Below are 27,627 nucleotides of genomic sequence, written 5' to 3'. Positions count from 1 at the left end.
AATTGGTGTGAATTGTCCCGTGATATTTATTTAGTTTTATTAATGATATTGTAACGGATAACTCACGTCTGAAATCGAGTTTAGCTCGACTTGTTTCGGGCTATTTCGTAACCCTTCTTCATAGGAGCACGTGACTTGGCGGCTGCCGCAACACTTGCACTACGCGCCACCGCTCTGCTCGAGCGAGGAATCGATATTGAATGTTTTCTCCTATGTGGCGGAGTTTTATTTGTTGGGTTTTAAGAAGACCATCATGAGATTCGTAATGAATTACTTGTTTTAAGGACAACAGGACAGGACAGGGCAGGACAGGGCTTTTGAACAATATTTTCATTTAATCACGCGTAATCTGTTTTTTTTTAAGTATTTATTAATTAATTTAATGTATTATGTGAAACATGTTGTAAAAATATTATGTATGAACTTTAACCTAAGAAGCAAGCGAGCTATACTTTGTTTTTTTTATAATAAAAAAAAGGTAAGCAATCTTGACGTGTCTTTTTATTAAAAAACACTTTTGAAAAATAAGTCACAGCTAATATATAACAATTAGCAAAGACATGATCATTAACATGCCTTTGGTATCATAAGTAATAGTAACCTTTTTTTTAAAACACGTTTTTCAATAGAAAGACTCGTCAAGATTGTTTACCCTTTTTCTAATGCTAAAAAAAACGAGTATAGCAAGGTTAAATCTTGTAGTTTAATGGTTTTTACATAAACCAAATTAAACTATTAGAGTAAAACATGAAAACTTTGATCAGATTTGCTTGAAAGAAAAATTGAATGTGTTGAGATATGTGTATTGGAACGTAATTTAAAAAAGTAAAGTAATTCTCTTTTTATGTGTGTTGGCAACACTGTGGCTCTTGGCCTCCGACCTCTGACCTAGCCGGTCATATTAATATTAACATAATTAAGATTGTAACTAAATGATCTAAATAAACCACTGAAGACCATAATAATATTCTTTATTTAACAACAATACAATATGTTTACGAACCGTGACTTTGCGGAAGTTCAATGGATTTTATTTATAGAATACTCGACGTATCTTATTCAAATTTACAAAAAGCATCAAGTGTGTTGATGTATGCAAAACAAAACATAGATCAATAAGCTAACTTGAATAACCATCGGCACCATGACATAATAAACCATACACTGCGTAAAACAGCGCTTCTCGGCAAAATAAATGAAGTGGCTCTAAAAATATACAACAAAATCACAACGAAGAATACTGCAACTGATAAACATTGTGCAATTTAATATAGCTCTACATAATTTTCTTAAAGAAAGAAAGAAAGAAAGAAAGAAAGAAAGAAAATATTTAATTGCCAACAGTACAAACAATGCAAGACAACAATATAAAATACAAGATAGTAGTCTGTCCTGCGGCAAAAGGAGCAAACTCAGCTAATGTTGCGCTTACGCGGAAGCTGCCAGCGCTTGTTTACAGTCTGCCCCTGTTGACACATGCTGGAATATTGTCTATAGCGGGTTGGATGGCGGACAAAAGACGGAGACAGTAATACCATACAACAATACCTAATACAGAAACAGGACACAGGACAGGAGGTTTAACAGGAAAGCATATTATTCCTTCGAAGGATATTTTCACAGACTGTTTTTAGATAGCAATACATTATCAACTGTGACGACTCTTGACGTGACTTAGGTTTAACAAACACATGATATAATAAATTTAATTTAAAGAAATTAATTTTGTAGAAAAAAAACCTAGTAAAAATTAAGAAATAAAAAACTAAATCCAATATCCGAGTCATCACTGAGCGCCAAAAGCCGGGTGTCTTAAAATAAAATTTTCGATTACGAACCATGTAATAAATTAATACTTAAATGCAATTATTAGTTTTTACGTTCCGTCTCACGGATGGACGCTTTTAGCTTCATGGCTATTATAAAACTGAAATGTTAGACTATTAGACTTCAAACAGGTTTCATCAAAAGGCCTCTCTGAGCAAGTTTATCAAATTAATTTTCCATCAATGTCTGTGTAATTGATTTTGTTATAAAATTTGATGAAGGCAACACCAATTCCGAAGACTTTTGACTAAACGTAACCTTGTAAATATTTTAGTTTTGATATCTAAAATTAATACTTAAGTTTCACAGTCAAATTAATAAGAACCCTATAATAGGGTTTTCTACCTGTTCACTTATTTTTCAGTCCATTTGTCTGTCACAGAGCTGTATCTGGTAAACTGTTAATAAACATTTTAATTTTTAATGGCAACTGTACGATGTAATACGATACTCGCATATTTACCCATTTTTAACCATTTTCCAGGCCCCGCGAATTAAGATGTGGTACTCGTACCACAAAATAAGCATATTTTCATCTTGGTTTTATGTTGTTTACCTATTTAAAAACGAATGGTGGAGACCAAAAAGTTGCACACCTCAACGCTGGTAGTTAAAATTACTATTATTTTTTTCCATTGTGACACGAAAATTTATCATACCTACATTTTGTATGGATAATTTTCGTGTCACAATAATGAATAATTTTGTTATAATATTTTTAACGAATTTCAATGGTTTTGTTTTGATGTTTTGTAGTTTTGTTTTCACAAAACGGACTGCGGCGGCGTGGCAGGCCCAGGCGTCATTGGCGGGATGACTTGGACGCCTTTCTTTTCAGCTGGTCAGAGATCGCCCAAGACCGGATCGAGTGGAGGACATGGGGGGAGAGGCCTCAACAGGCTTATAATAATAATAATAAATGATTTTATACCTCATTGTATATTTAGTAAAGTCGAATATTCGTGTACATTTATGTGATTGCTATATAGCAATCAGGCATATGCCTGGAAAAGGGTTAATACAGTAAAGTGGTCGTACAAAAGCTGAGATAGAATATTTAGTCGTACCTATATTCACTTTAAAAATAAATAATTAAATTAAAATAAAATAAATATTTAAGGGGATCTCCCGTACAACAAACGTGTTTTTTTTTGGTAATGTTTAATGTTGTATAGATAATGGTACGGAATCCTTTGTGCGCGAGTTCGACTCGCATTTGGCCGGTTTGTTACCTACACGTACCCCAAGCACGCCCATTCTGTGAGAAATCTAGAAAAAACTAGATTATATGCAGTCGAGGTCCTTTGACCTCGATATCTTTACAGTTTAGTACCACGTCGCTGGCACTTCATGTTTGAACTTTATTATAAAATTGTCATAAGGCATACAGTGACAAGGTAGGGAGACCGAGGTGAGTTGTGACAGAGGAGAGTTGGGACATCGTCGATTTTTGGGAACTTACTAACAGCTAGCAAGCTCGAAACAGCACCAAAGCAATGCATATGTACAGACGAGTAAAACTACGAAGAAACTACGAACGAACATTTGAAGGGTCCACGGAAAGAACATGTCTAATCACCTAAGCAACTTTTCGAGTTATAACGGTTTGAAAGTTATTAATTACGAACAATCACTATGGTTAGCATTTCCTTAAACGGTAAAAAAAAAATACGTTGCTTTATGATTATTAAATTCAATGAAAAGTCCTTTGCGAGCTCTACATTTTGAGATTAAAATCTTAATTTCAAAAAAGGTGACTAAGTAGATAATGTTCTTTCCGCGCCCTTCATTTTGCTTCCAAAATATAACTGTAATTAGGTATAAATCTTTCAAACAGCGCAGTGAAACTAGGTATATTTGTCATTAGACTCTTATTTCTGTTCTTAATGTTATTACAGAAATAACTTATAGTAGTACCTGATGGTGTCCGTTAGCTTTTGTTTTAATATTTGTGTACATTTATTACTTTAAAAACGTCCTAAAATACGAACCTTTACACTCTTTTGAAGCTTTTCTGATCATGCATGTTCAATCTTCCCTCAAACTGTTGGGCAATGAATATTTCAAGATGAAAATAGTAAATATAACTTAACTTTCAATAGTTACAGTTTTTATTGACTAACGGTAATTAAAAATTCTACAGTAGTTTTGTGACCATAAGTTTTGTAAATGATCTACAGAAGTACAGTTAATATAGTTATAAAATATGTTAACAGGCATTTAAACCACCCACAGATCCACAATTCCTCAATCGGTTGCTCGACAAGGTGCCTAAAATATGCAATTAAATTAGAAGTACGCAATAAAGTTATATAGTCGAGAATTCAAGGTACACAGATTGTGGGAGTATTCTTGGCGAGTAACTAAAGTATTATGGAAATAACATGAGTTTACTGCTTGTCATAATGTGTTACCATTAGGCTTTTATGTTAACGCTAGTAGTTTCGATCTAATTTACAAAAAAAAAATTTGATTTATGTTCATGGGTTTCGTTATTTTATACTTATTTGACTAGAAAAATATTCACTTAAAATAATTGATATGGCAAAACAATGTTGGTTGATGGTTTGGGAACGCAATTGGCGCAGATGGCGCTGTTGTTGGTATGTTATCATAATTTTAATGTACTCTTAGTGTTTTTCGGGCAGGACGACGTCTGCCGGGTCCGCTAGTATGTAGGTAATATTAGTAGGACTTTTCTCACGCCTCTAGATTTTGTTGTAAAGTTAAAAAATCACGGCAAGCACGAATCGGCATTCGATAAATGTCAGCTAGAGCTATTTTTAAATTCGATGAGATAATTTCAATGTCGTGGGTGCAGAATCAATATTTTATCTTTTTTTTTTTCGATCTGGATGTCGAATGCAGCTATGACAGATTAACTTTTTTTATTCCAGTGGGAGATGAAGCCCTCATTTTCAGGGTTCGAGGATATATATCAATGGATATATATCATGATATATATCCGATATGTATCAAATTATTTTTTATGATATATCAATACAAAAATTGGTTTAAAAATTTGATATTATTAAGTAATTTTTGGCTAGTTTTTAACAATACTGTATTTATACTTCCCAAATGTAGATGGCGTTGGAGTAGTTAAAAGATACTCCCTAATAGTAGGTTCTAATTTATTAATGGCAACACTTCTGCCGGCGTTAATGGTAGTCGTGTCAGAAAAATTTCGTTACAAAAGAGTAAGTTTTTGTTGTGCTTATTCTAATATTTTTTAAGTACAAAGAAGTAGGTAATTGATAAACTGCAGAAACAGTTTTACTTAATTTATTTTACAAATAATAATATGGCTCTCATACAAAATGGATATATATATATCAATCTTTTAATATATATCGGATATAATTATATCATAAATATCCGATGTTTTGATATTTATAATAAATATCGGATATTTTCGAACCCTGCTAATTTTATGATAAAGTGGCTAAGTATCTGAACAAAAACAATTTCTTTGCTCACTCGCAACCTTATGATAAATAGCGTGTTCATGCAGTTGCTCCACATCCACACTGTAAGAACACACGAAAATTACACAAACCCATCTATCAATACCACCACAATAAACTGACGAGTTTCGAACTCAACCAGAGCTCATCTTCAGAGCAACACAACCGTACACCATACTCCCAGATGTTAGACTGTAGATGTTAGACGTTTTTCGTATGGACCTCCGCAAAGTAACGCCTGATTCATAAATTAGCTATGTATCTGACTATAATCCGTACTATACAGTTTGCAGGTGGTAGTACCTTGTGCAAGGTCCGCCCGGATTGCTACCACCATCTTGCTCGCTAATCCTGCCGTGAAGCAGCAGTGCTTGCACTGTTGTGTTTCGGCGTGGATAGTAAGACAGCCGGTGAAATTACTGGCACTTGAGGTATCCCATCTTAGGCCTCTAGGTTGACAACGCATCTGCAATAACCCTGGTATTGCAGATGTTTATGGGCGGTGGTGATCTTTTACCATCAGGAGACCCACTAGCTCGTTTGCCATCCAGTCGAATAAAAAAAAAACTTTTTCTTGCAAATATTACACATGCGAAAATGTCTGTTATCTAAAACCAATAAACCGATTTAAATGAAATTTGGTAAATAGGTAATTCAAAACTTTGGGAGAGATATAGGATATCTTTTAAATAAAGAAAATTTCAAAATTTCCGTGGGATAGCTATAAATAAATGTATTTTTTGCAGACGAAGTCTTATGGAGCATCTCATATATAATTTAAAAACTAAACACGAGTAGGTAAACCAAGCAAGCACCTAGTGTTTTTGACGCTAAATAATACACCACCCTAAAAAAAACCTGCGTGTTCTCATGGTGTCAAACCATTATATAATACTGAAGGGCGATTCTTAGGTAAGTGGTCACAACCCAGTTTCAAACTTAATGAACTTATCCCCTTAAAGGACCTCTAACAGTTAACCCTTAACCCTTAATCAACGAGTTAAACCCGTATAAAGCAACTATTATAAAGTAATTACACTCTACCGTTGTTAGGTGAGAAACTCAAATAATTTAGGATTAGATCATTAGCGGGAACGCTGCTAAATTAATATGGAGTCTGGACCTTAGGTAAGGGCTTCATTAAGAACAACTTTGTTTAACCGTCGCAATCAAATAGGGTAGTTAAGTAGAGTGCTATTTATGAACTATCCGTAGGTACGCGACTCTCCCATCATTTCTCATAATGTATGTATAAGGGCACGTTTCTGAATATCGAAAGTTAAAATAACTACGGTCAAATTATCGAACCTAATGTAACTTTCGATATTTTGACCGTAGACTTTTTAACATTAGATATATTCATTTTTGATATTCAGATACGTCCTCATGTAGTTCACCCGTACAGGTTAAGTGTAGGTATAATAAATTTGATTTAATGGGATGTTTTTTGGTTTTATTAAACGAAATTCTTATTATTTTTATGAAATGGACATTAATATCACTTTTGAACTTTTGACATTTTAATAGGTTTTTGTTTTGTAGATTTAGGATAGTAGTATTGTATGGAATTCTTTCATTTGCATTAGCACTTTTACTGCAATAAACAATTTGTACGCCGCAAGCTAGAACATGTAGGACTTCTTTTCTTTTTTATGTGTACCAACTGCATTTAACTATTACTAATGTTTAAGCAAATAAAATATTTTATCTTTAGGGTATTTCAATACAAAGTATTACCGACAAAAGCAATCGCTCAGTCAATATTTAATGAACTTTGTTTCGGGCTATAGGTATTCACATGGCTACGACTTGGCCCGAAACATGTCAAGTTAAACTCGATTTAAGATGTGACCTATTCGGTATTATTTTATTAAGGGGCTGTTTCACCATCTATTGATTAGTGTTAAGTGACGGTTAAATGTGATGCCGTCTCTATTTGTTTTGTTCGAATAGACGGAGACGGCATCACATTTAACCGTCACTTAACGCTAACCAATAGATGGTGAAACAGCCCCTAAATATATAATATAATAAGTATTTCCAAGTGACATTTACGAAATTCAAAACAACACGCGAAAAATAAACAATCCGCTTAGTGCATAATTTAAAATTGAAATACGCAAGGACTTTGCATGCTTTAAAAACAAAAGAATGATTGCAATAATTCTGTATTCTCTGAATGTTTTCTACATCTCTTTTAGCTGCAAATGTTAGCGAATATTTGCATACTAATGATAGGAAAACTTTTGGCATATTCCTTGTTTGAAATATGAATAATAACTTGAATATACACTGTGTTTTTCTTGAGTATCCTCAAAGCTTGTTAAGTGTATTTTGTTTCTTTTCTTTTGTACAATAAATAGTTTAACATAAGAGCTTGCATTAACTTAATTTTAAAAAAATATAACAAAAAACTGAACCGACTACAGAAAAACCATGAAAATAATTTTCTACCATTCTAAAGTCGTCGCCTCAGCAAAAGCCAGCAGGAGTGATTGAAGCCCAATATAAGTATGAAGGTCAGGTAGGCGACTATAGGTCCACTCCTGCTGGCTCGTGCTGAGGCACCAACTTCACACTAGTAGAAAATTATTTTCATGCTTTTATGTAGTCGGTTCAATTATTATGTGTATTTTTTTTTAATAAAATGGCCCATGATTAAGTTGGAAAAAGCATTTTTATACCTCTAATCTATTTTGAGGGTTCCTTTATTTGAAAATATACTACACGCTCACTTCATTGACTATCACTCTGTCACGACCCTTTTCAGCTGTTTTCCACCAGTAATGTGCGAGGATGTGTCGCGAGGGATGTGTTTTTCATTAACCAATAGAAACGCTTCATTTACCTCGCCTTGCACAGCACACATATCTGACGGAAACAGCTGAGCGGAGCGAGACGAGGTAAATGAAGAGTTTCTATTGTTAAAGAGAAGTTTCCCTGCCGGCCGCGCGGCCGCGTTAGGTATTCGTTTGGGATATTGCCGTCTTTATCGCTCGTGACATAAGCGCTCGCACCCCCCCCCCATGCCTTTCGCAACGATGTCCGTAATTTATATCGTTAGCTGTAGGCTTTTCAAGATTTTGGGCGGTTGAATTTTGGGTTTCGTTGTCCTCATATTATACGAAAATTATAGCACAGAAATTAATGATATTTTGCAATCAAGGTAATTGTCGTTACTTAGTCATGAGTAAATGATTTCTATTTCTATTTCATTATATTTTCTATGCCTGAGGTTTTTTCAATTTTTGTAAATATGCTTTATTAGTCTGTAATCCTCGTGCAAAGTTGACATCTTTTTTTTGTCGACTTTTGAGCTCATGTAATTCTGATATTGCACATTTATATGAAAATCTGAAAAATCACAGGCATAGATAATTACGTCTAGTCCATACTTACAAAATTTCATCTATTTATGTTGCCTAGTTTTCAAATGAGACCGGGACTACGTTTGTATGGAGAATGGAACGAGGAGACTTTATCTTAATGAAAAACACATCCCTCGCAACACATCCTCATACATCATTGGTGGAAATGCTGCTTTATCAGGAACGCATGGGGATAACAATCACCTCGTGCAACCGTAAAAAGTGAGTTTATGCAAATCAAAACTACAAATTTTTGTTTTTTTGCACACTTAAAATACGATAAGTACTCGTTCATATAGAATCATAAAATTTGGTACGAAGCAAAGCCTCACAGCACAAGTAAAAGAAGTAAAACCTCAAATTCGCCGAAAATAGCTTTTATTTTTCATAGAAATACCATAAACTGGAAACTTATTTCTTACATACACATACATACATAAAATCACGCCTCTTTCCCAACGGGGTAGGCAGAGACTACATCCCTCCACTTGCTACGATTCTGGCATACAACTTATTTCTTGCTCGCTTTTAAATTTATACGTAATCCTCAATGCGCGAGCCGAACTCAAACTTGGCCAATTTTTTTTGTTACTTATTAGCTTATAGCTTTTTCCCGTGACTACGTCTGCGAACAATTGGTTAATGGCTATCCTGAAGCAACTTTACAATTTTCCGTGATAAAATTATCCTATATTCTTGCCAGGGTCTCAAACTATGTTGACGCTAAATTTCATTTAATAGACAAACAGATAATAATATACCATCGCATTTATAATATACCAGCCTTAACCCGCGGCTTCGCCCGCATTAGAAATAGCTTAATGCCGTCTTAACTGAACTGTTGTATATTATGCCCGTGCAATTTTTGAACTATACAACGATAACAGGTTACTTAAACGATTCTTGTTACTATAGCAACGTAATAAATGATTGTCTTAGAGTTTGGCCTGAAAAAGTTTACGATAACAATTAAATTTAAAGGACAACGTTCGTTCGCACAACGCCATAATATTGATTGCAAACGAAGTTAACAGGTCATCTTGAGACCTGAGGTACGTCAACGTTCTTGGACAGCGCCCTCTATTCTTGTTTAATCTTAAAATATTATCTCACGGGAACGCATCACCGGGATATCAAGTATCAATTCCGATCTTTGTTTATTTGTACGCAAAGTTTTATTGTAAATCCGTAGAGCCGTTATTGCGTGATTGAGTAACAAACATCTTAACATCCGAACATCCAAACCTGTAAACATCTTCACAAACTTTCACATTTATAATATTCGTAGGATAGAAGGATTTGTAAGGATTAGTAAGAATCGTTGACCTACAGTGTGTACAAATTGGGATGCTTATAGGTTATTTATGTTCGGTCAATGTCATTGAAATTACGTTAATAACTATTGTTTTGTAGGATAACGGCGGTAATTATCTTAACTCAGTGTCGGGCCAAAAGTCAAAATATTTATTTCTAACTTTATATTATTTTAAATTTTAGATATAATTTATCGCATTATTCATACCTACAAAAGATTTTAACGAGGTCAATGACATTTTCATATTGAGTATTTGAGTATATTAATAATGACAAAGAGTGGGTTTCCGAAAAAGATTTTTTTTTACAGAGTTTTGATGGTATGTTGACCCGTTATTTTGATCGTTAATGTTTAAAACGTATCGGATAAAATGGTCATAAAGAGAGTACGAGAGAGTAAGAAGGTAGAGACGATAGAGTTGATTAAAATAAAAAGTTATTCGAAAACGTACGCAATTTCAACGGTTATAAAAAATACTCTTTTAACGAAATGAAAATAAAATATACATATTCTCGGAAAATAAAAGTATGTAACTTTAGCATACATTAGGTAATTAGCTTTAAAATATGTAATGAAGTGCCGTGGGGAGACGCTGTTATTCTATGTAAATGGATTTTAATTTAAAAACATTAGCTGACATCAACCTTGCCCAAAGTTAACTTATGTAATGTGATGCGACTTCAAATTAAAAACAAAAGTCCACGTCACTGACAGTATCGTTACACCGAAGTGACTACTGCTTTAACTATTAGGCAGTTGTCTCACCGCCGGCGAGGAAACGATTGGCTATTCGACTATTTTCTCGCTTAAGAAACGAACAAAATATATAAGATCCCGTGTGAGTAAAAGAGACACTTATATTAATAGTTGATCGCTGGCTGTTCACACTGCCGGCGAGAACTCGCTCTTATAATGTCTTAAACTTTCCTGATTTTCACTCCCACGCACATGACTTATCACGCTAACACACGCGAGTAATATTTACCTCGATGTTTCGGCAACATTACATTATTAGTAGAATCTAGCGACAAAACTATACTCGCTTTTCGCTGCTTGCCCACTCGTTTCTAGTTACTCGTTCTACTCGCTTCTCGCTCATCGTCAGCGGTGGGACTTAGAGTTCAATTCACAAGAGCTGGCACGAATGGATTGAATGAGTGAATGAAAGTATCTGTGTGCTACTTATTTGAATATACTTCGCACAAATATGAAAATGTCATGCATCTGTCATTCTTACAAAATGTTTAAGTGACATTAATTTCGTTCAACCCATTCGTGCCAGCTCTGGTGACTCGACCTGTACACAAATAAAATGTCTTGTAGAACCTCTTGTCAATAAGTTAAATGAACTAAACTACAGTTTATTTATACATTGGCAGTAAATTCTATCCGCAAATGTTTTTTTTTAACTGATGAGAAGCAGTCATGACACTTCGGTTGGCAGCGGCTTGCATCCACCGTGAACCCGCGACTTTAAGCAGATCATCCATCCGGGTTCCCTTTATCTTGCATAATATCGATTCTCCGAAATACACTTCGCATAACTGGTATCACATATTTTTTTTTAGCCGAATGATAAATTTGCATAATTATCAGTTCGAATAATAGTCATTTCTCAGAATATTAAATAGAACACTGTTATCACCGAATATACTTCTGCAGACTATTAATTAGCAGAACAATAGTATCGAGGATTTTTATATGGCATAATGGCAAAGCGAAATACTAGTTTGGACAATATAATAGTATTTTTACGGAATTTCAAATAGTGCTGTCCTTAACATGGCATATTGACATGGTTAAAGGTACGAACATTTCCCATAAATTAAGGCCAACAAAGTAAGAGCGCTGTGACTTGTGACAGCAGCAGGCGTAGCGCCAGAACAGCACAGCAGCTACATAAGTAGATTTGGTTAGGTTAGAACTACGGCCACAACAGCACGCGAGCCGAGCGAGCGAAGTGAACGTGCCACGGCAGCGGCCGGCGAAGCGCCAGAATCTTACTGTTACCAATAAGGGTTAGGCTAAATAATAACCGTAATTTAATTGCAAGTAATGTTTAGTAAAATTTTATTCTGCTGTTTATCATTATGAAAATTAAAATACTATGAGATATATTGACGACGATTTTTATTTTGACGACCAGATGGCCTAGTGGTTAGAGAACCTGACTACGAAGCGTGAGGTCCCGGGTTCGATTCCCGTGTCGGGGCAGATATCTGTATGAAAAATACGAATGTTTGTTCTCGGGTCTTGGGTGTTTAATATGTATTTAAGTATGTATCTATCTATATAATTATATTTATCCGTTGCTTAGTACCCATAACACAAGCTTTGTTAAGCTTACTTTGGGACTAGGTCAATTGGTGTGAATTGTCCCGTGATATTATTATTATTATATATCTTTCTGCGTAATAACTATTCGGACATATAAATATTATTCTCATCGATATTATGCCATGTTAATATTCTGCTCTCCAAAATTATGAGAAATGATAGTATGCGAAGATATATATGCAAAAAGTAATTCGGTGATATGATGATTCTGCTTAAGGTTGTTATGTGAAACGAAATTATGACATTCGATTTTCTTCAACATATTAGTGAACCCATCCGTCCATCTCGTTGGTAGACGTCCTACGTTGCGCTTATGATCCGCGGTCTCCACTCGAGAACTTTTCGGCCCCAACGGCCATCTGTTTTCCATGCTATATGGCCTGCCCATTGGCACTTCAACGAGCTAATTCGCTTGGCTATGTCGGTGACCCTTGTTCTTCTACGTATCACCTCATTTCTGACAAGTAGGTTAACATGCAGAAATCCCCTCATCCTCTTCCACACAAAACAATGTGTCACGCAGGCTCAATTATCATAAACACGACACAAAATGCTACCGCGTTTCAAACTCTACGAGTTCATTCGCAAAGCTACCAACCGTAATTCAGTAAAACCTAAAAACACAAGTACTCGTAAACGTGAGCGCTGTAGCATCTCAAGCGAAAAATTGGCGATATTCATTCTAGAAGCACTATAGAAATAATATTCTATTTAATATCAGTTTTGTAATCTTATGAAATAACTTCTGTAATGAATTTTTAAACGAATTAAAAAAAAAATAACACTGACAAGATTATTGTATTGTCCCAAGTATCTGTCAGTCTGTCAAGTTTTGACACCTTGCATGTACATTATACTTCCAATTGACTAAGATTAATGATATTTGGAGGTCGATAAAAAAAAAGCTTACTTAGGTATAAACTTTTCATTTAGCTGTTTGATAACCGATCAATGTAGAATTTAATGTTCAAACTGCAATTTAAGGAGGTTTTGCAGTTGAACTTATATTATCGTTCGTATCCAGCAATGTTTGATGCTTTTACAGTTTATAAAGTTATGTTATATTGAAATAAACCCGGATAACTCACGTCTAAAATAGAATTTAGCTCGACATGTTTCGGGCTAACTCGTAGCCCTTCCTCTATAGTCTAGAACAACCAACACTTCCATCCTCACCATTTAGATGGTTGGCAGTCCTCTACTATGCGTTTTTCCAGAAATTTCCTGCCTCGTACAACAAAACTGTGGAATGAACTATCGCCTATGGTATTCCCGGACATATGCCCATCAAACTTTCAAGAATAGAGCGTACTCCTACCTAAAAGGCCGGCAACGCACTTGTGACTCATTTGGTGTTCCAGGTGTCCATGGGCGATGGTAATCGCTTAATTCGTAGTTTCATGTAAAGCCGAGTTTAGACTTGCAAGAAAAATCGTGCAAGTTGCATTACATTGCGGCGCTCGATTGACCACTACCAACTCGTTGGCTTTACGGCCTCGCAATGTAATGTGCAACTTGCACGAATTTTCTTGCAAGTCTAAACTCGGCTGAACTAAACCCCGGGTTTGTCGTATCAGAAATATTCGTAATTTGATTTATTTATTTGTCACTTAAAAACTACAGCATTTACATTATAAACAAAATGCGCTGTAAATTGAAATTATACAAAAAAAGACGTACAAAAATAGAACAAAGTAATTAGGGATTTTTGGATGTTTTTGATGCGGAACTTTTCTACAAAATGTAACTAAAGGGAAAAAATCTTAACGTTGTGTATTAAATAAAATAGGTTAGTAATAAGGTTCCACCGAAAACAAGTTTTCTATGTATAAAACTTCGGCTTATTAATCTCTGTCACGGATCTTTTTCACAATAATAGCCGAAGTTTAAACGTGAATAAAATTATTTTGTTGGTACCGTAATATGTATATACACGTCACAATCCAGCCATATTTAAACAGCTGAATTCTATACCGCAAATAGACCGTAAACAGACGTTTATCGCATTTGTGCCATGTTTTTTCGAATTAAATAAAACTCGTTACTCTAGCCTCATCAACAAACCAAATTCACCATTCGTTTTCATAATATCGTTGGACACTACGCGCACTTGACTCACTCAACCTTTCCACTAAATTTATTCAATGAATTCACTTTTCAATTGTTTTTTCTTCACTTAGTTTCGGCGCGCGTTCGTCTTTTGTTTCCCGCGAAAAATCGCTCGAGACGCGTGTATCCCCACCAGAAGCACAAACGAGACTGGCGGTCGCTAAAATGATAACCCTGAGCGTGCAGCCAGCGCTGTATCGCTTCATGCTAGCTGGTTACATACTTTACGATGAATAATAACACATTTTTAACTGATTAAAAGCGAGACAGCCACGGGAATTAGCTCGTTGACGTGGAAAGAATAGGCCATATAGCACGGAGAACAGATGATCGTTGGGGCTAAAAAGTTCTCGAATGAAGAACGTAGATCGGCAAACGTAGGACGTCTTCGAACGAGATGGACGGATGGCCTGGTTAAAATCGTGGGTTAACGGTGAATGCAGGCCGCTTGTAATCGAAGCAACTGGAGGTCTATGGGGGAGGCCTGTGTCCTACATTGATTGCAGCTGATTTGATGATGATGATGAATGAGGAGGAAAAAGACGGCGGGAAGTTTTGTCACGTATGTAAAAGACTGATGAGCCAGACCGGGAGTTGTGGAGGTAGATAACAGTGATCTTAGCTGATGGATACTAATACTCTAGCAAAGAAAGAGACGGTTGAAAGAGCCATGACGTCTGATTTACCTTTTTACGCATACGGGATAGGTTTCCAGCACACCTTGACAAAGAACCGTGGATTGATCCGAAACATAAAGCAATATGCGTCAGTGACCTGACCATTTAATTTGAATGATTACGTTGTTCTACTTTCGTATTTTTATATGCGTTTCGAGCATCGATTTAGAATATGTGTATTAATCACATAGATTGGTAATGCGAGAGAAAGAGCACGTAAGTATGTTAGAATGAGATCGATAGACGTGACTACTTTTCTTAAAAACAGTATTTTACTAGCTTCCGAATGCGAAGAATCCCGCTAGAACTATGTAATTTTCCGGGATCAAAACTATCCTCAAACTATCTGTTTACCAAATTTCATCTAAATCAGTTCAGCAGTTTACGCGTGAAGAGATATCAGACAAACAGAGTTACTTTCCGATTTCGTAAATATAAGCTGTCCGCTAAATTCGCCACGTAAAGACATTTTGTAACCACCATAAACTATGCGCTGAATTTAGACAAAAGTGACTACAAAAATGACAATAAAAAATGCCACTATTTTCTTTACAAAAATAAATAGTGCTCGTGATTTTGAATAGTAAAACGTAAAATTTTCTCATGAAATAAAATTGTAAACTTAGTACTTAATACTTAATGCAGGATATTTAAGTTAAATTGGAAACATTAAAAACGCAAGCGGTAATTATGTTAGCCATAAAAAATCTATTAATAGAACACAATAATCTTCTGGAGTTTTCATACCTTAGAAATACATGAGTGATAAGAATTTGACTTGTTTTTTTTATGGTATAGGGGGCAAACGAGCAGGCGGATCGTCTGATGGTAAGCGATTTGTTTTTAATGGTTCCGTATCCAAAGGGTGCCAACGGAACCCTATAACTGAGACTCCGCTGTCTGTCTCTGTCTGTCCGTCCGTCTGTCACAGGGCTCTATCTCTTGAGTCGTAATAGTCAGACACTTGATATTTTCACAGATTATGTATTAATTGATTATGTGTAACGTGTATAGAGCCATGTTATTTTGTTATGAGGATTAAAGTTTCTATCTATCTATTACTGTAGCCGCTATAACAACAAATACTAAAAACAGAATAAAATAAATATTTAAGGGGGCTCCCATACAGCAAACTTGATTTTTTGACCTTTTTTTTCTAATGTCTAATTAAGATTGTTTTTTTGGAATCCTTTTGTATGTTTTATTTCAATTCCAAATTTTTACTTTTACGGTCATCCCGTAAAACCTAAATTGAAAATACAAACTGAAATATAGATGCACTGCTGGCAGCAGTGGTGTAGCGGTATAACACGTGGCACGGAATGCCGAGGACCTGGGTTCGATTCCCAGTGCTGGTCTTATTTTTCTGGTTTTTCTGTGCATCTATATTTCAGTTTGTATTTTCAATCTAATGTCTAATGTTGTATGTATAGATAATGGGTCGGAACCTTACAACTCGTACGGGGCCGGTTTTTTTTTTTTTACTAAAGTCGTGGTAACCTTGTGGTGAGACCTTAAGGCCTCGCAGACAGAGCGTCGTAGGGCAAACGCAAACTACAATTTCAAAATTTTATTACTTTTATCTTAACACCGCTACACATTGATGAGAAAAAGTTTTTGACTTACAGACAGACAACGGAGTAATCCTACAAGTATATACGTATGTATGTGTAACCTTTATTGTACATAAGACAAATGACAATCAACACATTAGAAATCATTGACAGATTTACAAAGGCGAACTTATCCCATGAAGCGCGTTTACCTTTACTTGCCCGAATTTCAATTGCCATACCAACGTTTGCCGTAAAATATATAGAACCGTGCTGTTTTCAGGATTTTTTAATGCCATCACATAGAATGCAGTAGGTTAGGTTAGGTTAGTTTAGTATCAACTCTGAAGAAATTACTATTTCAGAAATAAATTACTTTATGGCAAATGAAAATTCTAGAAAACGATACAATCGGGCATATGAAATTCGGATTAACGATAGAGAACCCATAAAGGGATCACTTCCAGTTAACCTCGGAATGATTAATAAGACGACAGAAACGAGAGTAGACACTACAGGAAAAGTCAAAAGAGCCTAAAATCTAAAATTAACCTAAACACTAAAAAACATTTAGGTAAACATGGCTTCTTTTGTTTCTGTGGAAACTGTGTATAAAGTTTTACATTTTAATCTGTGTAACATAACATAACATATATCTGTAACTGATTTGAAATGAAAACTACCAAATTTAGATTTAACGACGTGAAAAGGTTTTTACATAATAAAGAATAATTTTGCATTGTTTCGCAGACATACATTGTGTAGTTTATCTCTTGTAATATACTTTAATATAATCTTTACGAGCATGACCGTCTGCTCCATGGAGTAAAATATTTAGGAGATAAAATTTAAACAATATTGAAGAATAAGTAAGATGGGCACGGAAAAAGTCGTGGTAGACTTCAAGCAGAGGATCGTGGGTTCAAACCCGTTCTCGCACCTCTTTGTTTTTTCTTAATTCATGGGTAAATTTACCACGGGTTCACAGAGAAGGAGAAAATCGTGAGAAGACCTGCACGAATCTGCGAAGCAATTCAATGTTTGTATGAAGTTCTCAATACGCGCTGGGCTTGCGTGGGAACTACGGCCCGAGTCCTCTCAATCTGACAGGAGGCTTGTGCCCAGCAGAGGAACGTATCATATAGAGGCAGGGATAATGATGATGATGAAGCAGGATGGAGAGTTAAATCGAAGGGGGACTAATTAAAACGATTCCCAGCCAATAGGCTTGTTGACAATAATAATTTCTAGATCTTTACTGCCTAACGCACTCGTCATCACAATTATTTTCACCACTTCTTTCTGTCGCACGGTATGGGATGAGAGTAAAAACAGATGATAAATGCAATCGTGAGCGCGTGGGCGTTCGGCAATACGACACTGGTCTTATAAAGATTAATTAATTTGGTATCGTCTAAAAAGCTGGTCCTAACCTATTTGTGTCGGAAACTTGAAAAAAAATATAGATTAGGTTGGTTCGTCAAGACGCGAAGCGCCTCAGCCACACGGCATAGGAGCTCCGCCAAGCGGAGCTCCGTCGACTTTGTCAAGAACTTTTAGACTACTTTCTACTTAGACCAATTGCTAATTACCTCTGACATAATTTAAACGGTTAGTCACTAAAAGGTTAATTGTGTAAGGCACTCCAACAGTTTCATTTTCCTTAAAAAGGGAAAAGCAGACTAATGAATATCTATCTACTCGTACATATATATCTAATACCCTTAAACGAGCAATTTTTGTATATGTTATACATTATATAATCAGAAGCTCGGAAACGACTCCAACGATTTGGATGAAATTTGGTATGTAGGGGTTTTTGGGGATGAGAAATGAAAAAAAAGTTTTAGCCCGAGCGGAGCTCGATCGCCCAGGTACTAGTTCATTAAACAAAATATTATGTATGTGGAGTGTGGTATGCGTGTATTGAAGCGTGATGAGATGATGTACGTTTGAATTTGAACGAAGAATGAATACTGAGTTTGAGTGAAGAACAAATGAGATGTTATGGCAGTTGACGGCGTACGAAGAACGTAAACAGACGTGTGTGTTTATTGTGCTTTCCTTTCTAACGTAATTTTATACGATTCATATATTTTTTTTCAAATTCGCTGGCCAATAAAGGCAACTACAAACTATACTGCTGCGTTTCATTCACGAACTGGTTCCCACATTTTTGGGGGCTCGTCACCGGGAATTTCTTTGGTTTCCGCAAGGAACCATACGTTCGTGAAAGTTTAAAAAACAGTAAGTAGCCACTGACTTGGCTAAGCAGCGAAGAACAACGACGACAAACAATTTACATTAGTAACCAATTTTCCTTCCTACTATTAATACATTTTGTTCTATAAATGTTAAACCAGGAAACAATAACGAGTAAACAAAACATTGTTATTACGGAATCTTTTAAAAAAAAACACATTAAGTACAGTGTAATATGTGTGTAAGTAAAGTCCAAGGTCTTTCTTCCGTCAAACATTTGCGTTTCCATATTGAAAAAAATTGTATGACCAGTTGGGTGAATAAGCTAACATATATCAGAAAGTAAACAGGCCCTATCTCTGTCACACTCAATTGTGGAAACCAGCCAAGCGCGCGTCGGCCTCATAAATAATAAAATCTATTGTCCCACTAATATTATAAATGCGAAAGTTTGTATGTCTGTTTGATACATCATCACGTCTAAACCACAGAACCGATTCAGATAAAATTAGGTGTACATATAGTTTGGGTCCCGGATACTTTTTATACCGGAAAATTGCACAGTTCTCGCGGGATAGCGATAAACGAATCCTTCGCTGAAGGAGTCGCGGATAACGGCTAGTATTCTATAAAAATGGCTGTTTATAATAATCCTTCTAATAATCCTTCTATCGAGGTTTATCCAACTAATAAAGTTCACAAATTATTTTGTCCAAACTCAATGTCTGATGTCGAAATTTTCATTTGTTTCCTAATAAACCGTCCAACCCAAACAGGGTCCGAAAATCCCAAGTGGAGCAGGCAAGATGAATTGGATCGTCGTAGTGGACGGCAAACTTTGTCCTTAGGGAGAATCCGTTGCTGGAAAAAAGGTAATATTAGCATATTAATAGCGTTTCTTAATGTATTTTAAAGGGAGATTCGAAGTTCAACTAACCTTTGGAGTTGTTTTTCACCAATACATCAAAAATTGAGATGGATTCCAATTATGTTGAGTTTTTTACCCCTCGTATGCGGGAACTAATAAAAGTACTGCATTTTTGTCTAATCTGTTTTAATAAGTAGAAATTGCGTAGATTTAAATAAAAAATAAATTAAAAAAGATAGCCTTAAATTTGATTTTTGAAAGAAAGTCATACAAAAACTTAAGGATTACTAATTCAATATTAATTCTTTTCTATTTATTTATATTTTTATTTCTGTTCTGTTTTCTGTATCGCTTACTATTTCTGATGTACAATAAAGAGTCTTTATATTGTATTGTATTGTATTGTATTCTTTATCAATATTAGGTACGTCATTTTGAGAAACTATTTTTACATTATTTGAGAGAATAAGTTTATTATTTAGTTTTATTTAAATTTGAAGAAATAAATACCACGAAGGAGAACTTTTAATGTTGCTTTTTTTCGTAATTTTATTGTATTAAATTTTAACTCTATACCGCACGGTAATAATTGGTACTCAATAAAAACAACACCCTCCAAATTCCCATCAATTTGAGTATGGCCTTACCATAACTTTTCTCGACGCGACAAAGACTGGTACGGCACTAAGAATAAATGACTATAAAACTTGAGAACCCGGGTTCGATCACCGGCCGGAGCAGAATATATTTATGTATGAATAATACAAATGTTTGTTCTCGGGTCTTGGATGTTTAATATATTATGTATTACGTTTTACGTTACGTTTGTGTTATACGTACTACTTTGGTTAGGTAGAGACTAAGTCAATAATAACTGGTGTCATTTGTTCTATGATATTTATTTTTAATTTATTAAATATATATATATATATATATATGCTGAAATTTTTAAAATTCTTGTTAATAGTTTAAAATAATTTATCATAATAAATTTAGCAAACATACTACCTACTTATAAGCCAATAACTACTGTAAATAAACAAGCTGTAATAATAAGCAAGATTTCTTCTCTTTTCAATAACTACCCTCTGCCCTAACCTTCCACGCCCGCATTGTCTAGCTCAAGTATTCTTAGGCCTTTGTTTGTCTGGTGGAATTAAAAAAAATCCATGACAGCCGCTGTTACTTTCCGTAGAAACTAAACTTGTAAACATTCTATTTCGAATAATGGAAACACAAATACTGAGACACCAATATGACTATGGACCCATTTTGTATTTATAGAAACCCGTTTAAATAAATTACTGAACAATTTTACCCCAAGTTTCACAATGTATGTTTTTACGCCTCGCCCTAAAGCCCGAGCGGCTTACGCCTCGACACGAAAGATTTACAACCGTGCACTTGTTAAACAAATTCCCAAAGTTTTCGTTTAAAACATACTGAAAATTTCGACGTGCTCCAAATTTGTTCTGCTATATTCTTTATCGTTCCACCTAAGCGTATAACTTGGGAACTTCGCATGTCCCGGTGAATTCGTAATTCTCGTTCGTAATTCCTTATTTACCGCCCTTAAGACACAATGTACTATTTTACAAGCTTTTATTTAGTTTCACCTGTCCTGTTGTCTGTGTCTGTCTGTCTGTCAGTCTTCTTGTCTGTCTGTAGTTAAATCTTGCAAGTTAAATTTAATCAACTTCCAGTAGTCAGGTTGACTTGAAATTTGGAATGTAGTGACATCCTGGTAGTCCAGCCAGGATCGTCTCCGCATGACAGAACTCTTCAACGGTTAATAGCATCGACTTGAAGTTTGCTATGCAAATGTAGTTTGGGTGACAATGCAAGTACAGTCAACAGAAAGTACAGCCAGCAAACAAGCTTGTATTAAAAATGTAATTTTTATGGTTAGGTTATTTATCTGACTGTCAGATGGTTTTTCGAGCGGCGTTCTGAGTGGGAGGCCTTTGTTGAGCAATGGACGTCTTTCGGATGATGATGGCGTATGTAGGTATGTATTTATGTCTATGTGGGACGGTTTTCAACAATATATACCTCGTTGAGTTTCTTGGCGGATTCTTCTCAACAGAGGGTTTCCACACCTGGTGGTAGATTTCAGTCATTCGTAAGTGCTTGTTATGGCCTAAATTGTATCATTAGGTGAGATAGGGATCAATCATGGTTAGTTTTATGTAAAAAAAAAGGAATAAGTACCTAAAGATATTTTGACTTTGAATTTGACAATGAGGTACGTTGATGCGATAAAAAAAAAAAATGATAACGATCTTTTCACGCCTACAGGTGGGCTGGCGACATTGTGAGACATGCGGGCAACGGGTTTATGCAAGTGGCGAGATGTCGTTCATTTTGGCCTTCTAAGAGGGAGGCCTTGTTTCAGTAGTGAACGTCTTCCAGCTGATGATGATCTCTTCACACCACTAAAACTAGCGTCTTATTACTTTTTGCTTTTGTATAAGTAATAATCGTTGAAATTCATTTTGCACAATTCTGAAACTCAAACAGTTTTCATTAAAACAGAAAATTAAATTCTACAACCAGAAGCTATCAGTCCCTATAGTGCATATTCATTTAGATAGTTCTGAAATTTGTCTGTGGAGCTAGTTTAATCGTTAGCTGTCTGCGTATAGTCAGTAACTTGACGTGGTGTTAAACGGTCGGGTAGATCCAGATCTACAATACGAGTAAGTAGGCACTACGATAAGTACTTAGTTGAATAGCTTTACAGCTAAGATAGGCTAAGCGATAAGATAGGCTATGTAAGCCATCTTAGCCATCTATGAGCGCCAATCAAATAATTAGAATTCGAAGTGGTCGCAGTGGCCGAAATCAGTCGGACAATCACCATCATCATCGTCACGCAGGCACTGAATGGATTTTTTGACAATTTGCAATGTCTTTTACAGGATTCTTTAGCTTCACTATGTAGCTACAGCTCTTGCCCGTGACTTTTTCTGCAAAAAATATCCCGTGGCAATTCTTAATATGCTGTGATCTTCGTTGGCACAAAATCTGTGCCATATTTCATAACACAAAACCCTAGCGGTTGAGATACTTCTAGATTTTATCTCGATCCCGTCGGAATATCGAGACGAGATAAAAAGTAGCCATGTGTTATTCGAAGTGGCTAACTACCACACCAAATTTTATAAAAATCCATTATTAGTCAAACTCTTGGCAAAGCCAGGGAATCGATGTCGGAAGTAAAAAGTTGACAGTTGATATCGTTCTCTTTTCAACATCGGCGAGCGAACTACAAAAAATGCTCCAAGAACTAAGCACAGCAAGCCTTGAAGTTGGACTTACGTTACGATAAATCGGTCAAAGACTAAGTTGATGACAAATAGCATCAAATGTAGGGTAACAGTAGATAGGCATGTGATTCAGTATGTCAACGAGTATACTTATTTGGGCCAGACAGTCTCCCTCGAAAACAGACAAGGCAAAGAAGCCGACAAACGTATCGAAAATGCCTGGAGGAGCTACTGGTCCATGAAAGCACTGATGAAGGGTAAACTTCACCTAGCTTTAAAATGCAATCTCGTTGACATGTGCATCCTGCCTATCCTAACCTACGGTGCTCAGTCCTGGTCTTTGACTGAGTTCCAGAAGTCTAAACTCAAAGTGTTCGAAGTGCCGATAGAATAAGAAACACTGAACTGCGCTCAAAAACCCGAATTGTTAATGTGGGGCCAAAGACCGCCAAACTCAAGTAGGACTGGGCAGGTCATGTCTGCCGGATGCATACGGATCGTTGGGCCAAAATCACCACTGATTGGGTTCCAAGCGATGGGCACCGGAGCAGAGGTATGCCTAAAAGAAGGTGGCGGGACGATTTGGAGCGATTCCAGCTTGACTGGCAACATTTTGCCGAAGCCAGAGACGAGTGGAAGAAGAAAGGGAAGGCCTTTTCCCAGCAGTGGGACACTGTATAGGCTATTAAAAAAAAACCATCAGTTGTTTTTGCATTATTTGACTTTTGACGTATTGTGCTGTTTGTCTTCCGCACCTAAGGTAAGTACGGTACAAGCAAAAGTACGTTTCACATTTGAGTACAGTTCATTATGTGTTCGAGATTTCGGCAATGGCCCTGGACTAAAATCTCAACCCAATTAAGCCAAGTAGTAGACATAAAACGTGCCGTACGCCGCCCAGTGCAACCTCCATGTGTTAAGTGTGACAGGCATTTTCTAGAAAATTAAAGCTCAACAACGTGGTGGAAGAAAGATTGGGCTTAATATACTTTTTCCTGAAGAGTGAGCATTTCGTTAGGATTTTCTGCGCGCTCGAGTGATAAACGGTAACAGTCTTCTTCAATAAGCTTACGTTGCCGCAGAGTTCATATTTCCGGCCTAAGGTAACGGCGCCTATTACCGTGGTACTTAAGGAAGTTTTCAAATGAGTCCCAAAAATTAAGGGTATCAAAGCTCCTCAACAAACGAGAATATTTTTTTTATTGAAGAGCGTTTATTGAACTTTCAGTGTCGCAACTTTTTGGGCTTGCTTTAGTTATTAGTATTTGATAAAATAATTATTGAAATCAAAATACCCAAATCTTCTATTACCGTGGTAATGGACTGGCTGTGATTCTATTACCGCGAATTGAGGTTTTATTACCGAGGGTATAAAAAAACAGCAATTTCCTACCATCGGTAATAGGAACCCAACTCATTATTTGGAACTTAATACCGAGGGATTAAAAAAAGGTAATGGCTTTGGTTCTGTATATTATATTGTACACCAATTTTTTTTTTGAGAAAACTAAATAAAAAACTAAAGTATGATACGAATAGTGTATCCAGCCCACTGTGTTTTTTATGCTTATGCCACCAGTAATAGTTTGATGTATGCATGCTGAGTAAAAGTCACAACTTTATCAAAAAAATCTGCACTTACGGTACCCTAAATGTGAATTATTTTAACAGAAAAATAAAATGTCACTCGGTAATAGGTACTTCTTTAAGAACCCTATTACCGACCCTAAGACAATTGAATGGGTCGGTAATAGATTCCCATACATTCTATTACCGAGGGTTATGCGATCATACCATCGTTAATTGGCTTAATTTGGGGTATTGTAAAATCTAATTCCGACCCAAACAAACAATAGGATATAGTTGTGTTTGCATTACAAATCAAAAATACTTATTACATCCTTGGCATGTAACCAAAATTACATAACTGGTAAGTAAATATAAAATTTTATCGCAATATTTAAACAACTTGCCAAAATAACGGTTTCTATAGAAACTACCAATTCAGTATTGAAGTTTTTGTTAAAAATTAAGAGTTTGTTAATACTTTTCATACCACGGAAATAGTTTTTTAAAAGCGTGAATAGATCAAGATTGGAATAACTGTAACAAATTATATAAACGATAATTTATACCAAAAATAAAGCATGAAGAACCAAAATCACAACTTTAACTATTACCGTGGTATACCACGGTATTACAATCAACAGTTAAAAATGGCGCCTATCGCCGCTGTATTTTATTTTCCATTTTAATCGTATTTCCGGGCCAAAAAATATACAAAAAGTATTCAGAACTCGTACAAAAAACTATAAAAAGCCATTAAAAAACCATAACATTAGTTCAATTGCCATAACTATTTTGTAAAACACTAAATAAGATTCGAGTCTGCTTGTATGTGGTGTCACGCGTTAGTATGGCAAATCCTCTTCCTTCGGTGCCATTTCGGAAAATCACGAATTGGGAGAAGTTTGATTCATTCACATACACTAGCGCTCATAGATCCGTGAGTCGACTAAATAAGCTTTTAACGTGTAAAATATATTTTTTAAGAAATCTATCGGTTTGATTATAAAATGCGTATTTTAAATTGCCGCGGTGATGGCCGTCGATTTCGATACCCCCGGTAATAGGCGCCGTTACCTTACGCACGGCAGACTCACTAAAAATGTTTGGACTAGAGTTCCTTCACGGATTCAGTAAGAATTAGAACATTCATACACATACCATTTATGGGAATTCCCGTGAGATTTTAGTAAAATCTCGGAATTTAAATGCTAAATCTGGTTTACGTGAGAAAATCCGCGAGTAAGGTTAGATTGTAATTATATGTAGTTAACCCCAAATGTCCGCCTCTCCAAAAGGTCGCGCAAGCCGTCAACCGTTATCTGGCCAACCATTCCGACCATCAAAGGGAAAGCTGGTCGCTTGATTGTTATTACGTATCATCATCTTCTTCAGCTATTACGTATGGTCAACCAAGAAAGTGCTTTACCAATTTTAATGACAGTTCCTACTTCAGAAATACAACAATAAGGCTGGTTGTCACTTTGACTTGTGAGTGAAACTATGCTTTGACGTTTTAAGCACTACAAATGACATTAAACCTTAGGGTGGATTCAATTTAGATAGTGTTTAATGCGGACATTAACCTTAACAGTGAACAGTGATCACAAAATTATATATTGCTCTCGTGTCTGACATTTTTAATGCGCAAGTTGTCTCCACGTGGTTTCTGAAATTTTACTATCAAGTTGCAAAAACTACAATCACCGTACAACGTCGCTCCCAAAGAGAGCTTACTTCGACACTGGCGAAATTGTCCTAAAATAGGACAGAAGCCATATTTTAAATGAAATAAAAAATAAACCTTAGGGTGGTAAACCAATTTCTGGTCGACTATACTTCGTTTAGTAATCTAATCCTGGAATTGCAAATACCTAAGAACCAGGGATACCAATCCATTCTAAGTACTTAGTCAGACTTCAAAATAATATATCTACAGGTGCCTCTACCCCTGGGGCTTTAAATGCAATGTTGAATCGTATAACTGAGCTACTTTTGTTCTGCAACTTTTTATAAATATGTCCAGTGTTTTTTTTTTCAAGCAGATTTTTTTAATACAAATTAGCTGAGAAGAATAGACATACAAAATAAATGCAATTTTCAATGTATGCAATACAATACTAGTTAAATTCACAGCACGTTAATAAACTATCTTAAAGAGATGTCAAATAATTTAAAGGACCCCATACCATGGTAATTCAGCTCTCGTACCATGCCACAGCAATAATAATACTACCATGTCCGATACACTGATTTAACAAATAAATGGATTCGTTAAATCAATGTTTCCAGTGTATCCTTTAACTTTGAGGATCAATAAATTATCTGAACTCAAGTTATTTTAAAATGCTACAAAACAAAAGAAGCTAAGTTTTTTTTTACATTAAACTGCCCCGAGATTGACTCCTATCTCACCTGATAAAAAGTGCAGTTGAGGCCAAAGGTGGGCGAATAAAAGTTATGCGAATAAAATCGAACCTTGCATTCAAAGCGCCATAGTCAGAGGCATCTTGTATTTTTAGGTACGGCATCCCTCAGTGCAAAAGTCCGACTTACACTAAACTTGCCCGGTTCCTTTCCTCACTCCGTGAAAAAAAAACGCTATAGCAGTGTAAGCATAGTGACAATTTCATTTTCGCTAACCTAATTGGTTGGCCAGAATGTGGATTGTAACCACGGGGCGGCAATTAACCGCACGGCAAGAGGACCGCCTGATGATTGATCTGACCAACAACTTCATTGAATTAGCTTCTGACGTATTTGTGGGCACTATGGATAGATGAGAATTAAACAGATTAAGTAGATAGATCGTGACGTTTCAAACGTGTTGGTCACAAAGTTACACAACCAAGACTGCCCCGGCCGGAATTCGAACCCGGGACCTCAAGCTTCTTAGTCAGGTTCTTTAACCACTCGGCCATTCGGTCGTCCCATACATTTAATTCTGTAATTTTATAAAGAAAAAGTTATCGCAGAAAATGTAACGTAAGATAGAAGTGACAAATCGGTAACGTGCTGCAGAATAAATTATTAGTAAATTAACTTGAAGCTACCTGATTAATTGAATAT

The 27,627-nt window shown here is 35.9% G+C and overlaps 1 protein-coding gene across 8 annotated transcripts in view; it reads right to left on the bottom strand.

Moving 5' to 3' along the window:
• Window positions 1-27,627, bottom strand: part of LOC141439211 (atrial natriuretic peptide receptor 1-like) — a 456,076-nt gene that overhangs the window by 210,302 nt on the left and 218,147 nt on the right. For 2 of the 8 annotated variants that reach the window (XM_074103397.1, XM_074103393.1), the window contains exon 1: window positions 14,379-14,556. The exons of 2 other annotated variants lie outside the window; for them this stretch is intronic. Coding sequence is in view for 1 of the 6 variants with exons in the window: in XM_074103400.1 (XP_073959501.1) it covers window positions 14,388-14,390 (3 nt within the window). In the remaining 5 variants the exon portion in view is untranslated. Of the gene's footprint in view, window positions 1-14,359; window positions 14,557-27,627 lie in introns of those variants that run through there. 4 more of the 8 variants (XM_074103394.1, XM_074103400.1, XM_074103395.1 and 1 more) reach the window with 3 other exon arrangements.

The sequence above is a fragment of the Choristoneura fumiferana genome, chromosome 20 (assembly GCF_025370935.1).
Source record: "Choristoneura fumiferana chromosome 20, NRCan_CFum_1, whole genome shotgun sequence".
NCBI classification, from domain to species: Eukaryota; Metazoa; Arthropoda; class Insecta; order Lepidoptera; family Tortricidae; genus Choristoneura; species Choristoneura fumiferana.
Note: the sequence above shows the minus strand (reverse complement) of the source record. Positions and strands in the feature narration are given on the sequence as shown.